At 36.8% G+C, this 5,234-nt stretch overlaps 1 protein-coding gene and 1 pseudogene across 1 annotated transcript in view; both read left to right on the forward strand.

The window, feature by feature from the left end:
- FAM13A (family with sequence similarity 13 member A) overlaps positions 1–5,234 on the forward strand; it is a 247,805-nt gene that overhangs the window by 180,739 nt on the left and 61,832 nt on the right. The window contains exon 9 of the mRNA XM_011356296.2: positions 4,201–4,242. Coding sequence (XP_011354598.1) covers positions 4,201–4,242 — 42 coding nt within the window. The remainder of the gene's footprint in view (positions 1–4,200; positions 4,243–5,234) is intronic.
- Positions 2,679–2,797, forward strand: LOC111737369 (annotated as a pseudogene).

Consider the following 5,234-nt stretch of genomic DNA (forward strand, 5'->3'; position numbering starts at 1 on the left):
TTATATATAGGATTTTATACACTCCAGAAAAGAGAACATGCTGAAATAAGAAAACATACAGAAAAAGAGAACACATGCTTTTTCAAGATGCCTGGTTTTAGTAAATTTGAAACTTCTTTCTTTTTATATGTAAATTTCTTTATTTCAAATCAAGAGATCTAATTTTAAAGAATCACTTGTCAACAGGCATCTGTGCATCTTATCACATGCAAATTTTATAGACTAATACTGCTGAGCATAATCAACTTACGGAAATGTAGTTTGGGTTTTACTAATAGAGATAAAGACTATATTTCAATATGTCATAGAGTATATTTCAAAGTAGGTTTAGAATCTATTTTAAATGATCATACCAATAGAAAATTCAGTTGCATCAGCAACTTACAGTAGACTTCCGTAAGGAAATTGACCATAAGGCTAGAGTCTGCACATGAGCTTATTTCTTTCAGTTTTGAATACTTGCTTTATCAACATTAGGAAATGAACTCTTCTGTATTCAAGCATTTTTACTGCACAGGTAAGAAATATTCTTAACAAATCAGTCAAGGGCTCTGAAAATAATTCATTATTCTCAGCCGTTTGCAGAGGATAAAAAAACAAGAAGATAAAGGAAATCTCACTTTAACTAATTTACTTATCACCTTTTTGTCAATGTCTTAGAATTATCCGTGTGAGCCAAGTATAGCTATGGAAGCAGCCCTTATTTCAGACATTAAATATTCTTAGAAATCTTGTATTGGTGAATTGTAAATGACATCCCTCAGGAACTATAGAGGTGGACGGATACCTGGTCAAAGCCATTTTAGTATCTAATAAAACATGACCAACAATGTGTCATAAAACTAAATATGCAATTATAACCTTTTGTAATGATTTAAACTATAGAGCAATCATCTTTTAGAGCTAGAAGAAAACCACAAAGATTGCTAGCCAAGGCTTTCATTTTCTGTATGAAGAAAGCACCCAGTGAAGCCAAGCTAACCAGCCGTCTATGGTTTCAGCTAATTAACTGCAGAGCCAAGACAAGAACTTCTCTTTTCTGATTCCCAGTGGAGAGCATTCTCTTTTCAGAATACTTTCTTTAGAGAAATTCTGTTAGAAAAACATGAAAGTATGGACACATTAAGTATACAAAAACATCCAAAGGACTATTAAACATAAAAATATAAATTTATCATGAATTTGACCTAAGATCAATATGTTAGCAAAAATGAACACAATTTAATTAATTCATTTTATTGTTGATTTATTCATTTATTTTGCATTCTAAGAAAGACTCTTTAAGACATTTAGGTAATAGTTCAGGTCATTTTTCTTTAAAGCTGTCTTTTTTTCATTCAGGTTAGCATAAGTTTTCCAAATCATACCTTCATTACTTAGATTAGAATGTTTAAAAATAGCTCTTGTGATATCTAAGGAATTGAAATCTTGAAGCATTTTTAGTTGCAAGGATTTAGAGCCTTGCTATTCAGCGTCTTCCACAAATCAACAGCATCAGAATCACTGGGAAATTTGCTAGAAATGCAGAATCTCAGCTTCCCCTTCCCTGGACCTGGACCCCACGAGTCAGAATCAGTATGTGAACAAGATCCCAGGTGATTCCGATGCACATTAGATAGAGTTTGAGAACCACTTACTTAGTCACTAATCTCAGAACCTGGTCCTGTGTGTTGTCATTTCCTTGTCTCTTTCTTCCTCGCTTTTCTTTTTTCGTCCCCACCCCCCAAAAAGGAACATAAAAATATCTGTATGTGCTTTAATAAGCAAAAAGAATTTCAAAAGCGTGTAGAAAGGAGGAGAGGAAATATATCTTTTCGCTATGATATGGTATGGGGGACTAAGTGGCTAATTATATGTATATGTCTTTGGAATGTTTTTAGCATCTAGCAGATCAACATTCTTTTTCCTCTTCTAATTCCCTCCAGTCATTATTCATATTGGCCCCTGCTCCCAAAACCAAGGTTGTATAACTACATTGAGAACTGGAGTACAGGAGTTAATTATACAGTGTTGAATTTACAGAAGGTGAGCCACAAAGCATCCAAAACAGAGACTGCCTGTTCCAGTTAAGGACAGAGAGTGGCAAAGGATTTATTGCTGGTTATATAACCTGGAAACCACAGTGAATAACAGGCATTGTGAGGCAGAGGAGAAATGATTGTGATTAAAAGCAAAGTAAAATACCTAAGTGTAGGCCTCCATATACAAAGATGACTCTGGTGAGATTTTCTTCTAGTGAGTAAGTGATTGAAAGACTAGTGTAGTGATTAAGAGCTTAGACTCTGAGCTAAAACTTTCTTGGTTCAAATCCCAATTCATTTACTTCTTGGCTCTATGACTGGGCAAGTTACTTAACCTCTCTAAACTCTTCATTTGAAACTAGGGAAAAGAATAGAACCTACCTCATGGGGTTATTGGAAACAGTAAATGAGAAAATCTCTGTAAAGAATAGTTAGCAGTGTCTGAAACATAATAAGTACTCAGTAAGGGTTAGGGTGTGTTTGTTAATTAAGATTCTTCTCATCAGTTTTTCTTGCACACAATAGCGTTAATTTAGGTAGTTTTTCTGGGATTTGGCTGTGGCTGTGTCCACGACAAAAAGCTGCAGCTTTAACTACAGGAAATTCTCTGGAGCTAAAGAGCGAGTGTCTACTGGTCACCTCTAGAATAATGACTGCTGCTATGGCCATGCCACCCTGAACAAGCCCGATCCTGTCTGATCTCGGAAGCTAAGCAGGGTCAGGCCTGGGTAGTACTTGGATGGGAGACCACTTAGGAAGACCACGTGCTGTAGGCGTAAAAAATAAAAAACAAGAGATTATAAGCTGACGAGGTCCTTGCAATCTTTGAGGTCAACCAAGGGTTGCCTCGCCTAAAAAAAAAAAAAAAAATGGTTAGAATAATGACTGCTATGCCAGCTATGATGGCGGTGCTCCTGGTAGGGAGTGTGATGGAAAAAATGAGAAATATCATACATTCCCTTAAGGCACTTAGATTCTGTATTGTAAAAGATAAGATATACACATATATGGAAGAAAAATTCAACAGATGATTCCAGAGCAACATGTTCGCATGTTGAAAATTATACCATATAAATTAGGATATTTGGAGTGATTGAAAGGCAACCATCAATATTGTTCATTAACAGCTTTTATTTTCTTTAGGTGTCTTCTACAAAGAAAGTAGAAAGAAAGAACAGATTAAGCGAAACTATAGTTTGACCTGCACTAAAGACTTTTTTTATCTCTTTTTTTAAACATAGAAACTTTTGAATCTTGATTTAAAAGCTAACTAAGCACTAGAGGGCAGAATGAGAGAAAACGGTGATGTTGATATGATTAAAATAGCTGCCAACTCACCCCTCACTGTGGTTATATGAACATAGAATATAGGCAAGAGAGTGAAATTCTAAAGGGTGCCAATCAGATAGAGTTCTATAATTTCACCATTCCACTTATACTGACTACTTTTTAATACTTTCCAAGGAATCCAGGCTTTGGAGAAAATGGGAAAATAGAGAAAGTTTAGAAATGTTCAACAGAAGGGCTGTAAATCAGATGTTAAGATGAAACATAAAACTTGAGGTATTTTCCATCTCGAGGAATTTAGGAAGGAAATGTGGCTTCGAAAAGATGGTTTAGAAATAGTCGTGTAAAAAAGAATGTTGATTCCTTGTCCTCTATCCCCTGCCTTCCCTGCTGCTCTCCCTGCAAATTCAGAGCCCTTTTAGATGCTTCTGTCTGCAGGTCTGGAGGAGGTGGGCGAGGAGGAGACGGATTTGGGCTAGGGAGTTGGGGGCGGGGTGGGGGGGAGTGGGGAGGGGATGGGAGAATTGGTAGCAGGAAGGCAGTCACCAGCAATTGCATTAACATCTGAGGGAAATGAAAAAAACCTGAACTAAGGCCTTGGCAATAGGGTGAGAGGTAGAGAAAGTTTTTAAAGGTCACTTGTGAATTTTTCTGCCATGGACATCTTTAAAATGGAGGAAAAAATAAAATACTGTTCAGGAATAAACACCCAGGGCCATCTCTAATTCTACAAACAAGTGAAAATCAGCATCTGTCAGGGGATGGTTAAATATCCTGCAGGGGTCACTCAGCTCCTGGCTAATAAATACTTTCAACCCGAGATTCTCTTCAAATGTTTGGTTCACGGTCTGTGATTCACCATCTAATCTTTCTTTGTTTCTTTTTTCCACAGTGCTCATGTATCCCAAGTCAGCAATGTTTCAACAACTGGAGAGTAAGTTACTTGAATTGAGTTTTCCCTTCTCCTTTCCCATTTATTAAACAGAAGAAAAGCAGTTCTAATGTTGGATAGTACTGGAAGGTTAATACAATAAGCAACCAAAAGATTTTGAAAGTTACACAGAGAAGAGCACTAAATAAGAAGTGTTCCTGTTTGAGCTTCCGTGTGGATGTGTGACTAGAGATAGCTCTGCTGTTTAAACACATGAGATTTTTATTTATTTCAGTCTAAATAATGTCAGAGTCAATATTTGCAAAGCAAGCTGTATACTTTGGGAGGTATCTTGCATTGGAGGATGCCATTAAAGGTTATTAACTGTGTCTTTACTTCTTCCTTTATTAATTTTAGTCAGGCTACATTTATTGCATGCCTGCAATATGCCAAGCATATTGATGCAGGTGTGTAATGTCAAATTAGCTTTGGGCTCAGCTTTCAGGGACATTACAGTTTAATAGAGACACAGAAAAGAAAGCAAATTAGTGATGGCAACAAGTCCTTTTTTTCACGGGGCAGTAACGATGCTTTTTTAATTACGTCCATCACATGTCTTTTTCCTCATAAGGCTACCAATTGCACTTTGACTGAAATCTAAACTCCAGCTATCTGCTCTTTTCTACCTCTCCGACCACATTGCTCATTATGCTTCAACCACCTGATCATGTGTTTCTGGAACAGGCCAAGCGTGTGTCTGCCTCAGAGCCCTTGCACTGGCTGTTCCTCAGCCTGGCGTTTCACTTCCTATCATTCACCTTTTTGTTCAAATGTCATCTCATTTGAGAAGTCATCCCTGACTACCTGCAGTCACTCTCTAGCCCTGTACTCTCTTTTGTAGAAAACGTATCACTGTCTGCACTTTCATGATTTGTTTATTATCTTTTCTCATAGTAGTGTATATATTCTGTCATATTCATGGCTATATTACTAACACTTAGACAAGTGCCTGGCATATATTAGTCACTAAATAAACATTTGCAAATAGTTCCTTG

The sequence above is a fragment of the Pteropus vampyrus genome, unplaced genomic scaffold (assembly GCF_000151845.1).
Source record: "Pteropus vampyrus isolate Shadow unplaced genomic scaffold, Pvam_2.0 Scaffold25, whole genome shotgun sequence".
Taxonomy (NCBI): Eukaryota; Metazoa; Chordata; class Mammalia; order Chiroptera; family Pteropodidae; genus Pteropus; species Pteropus vampyrus.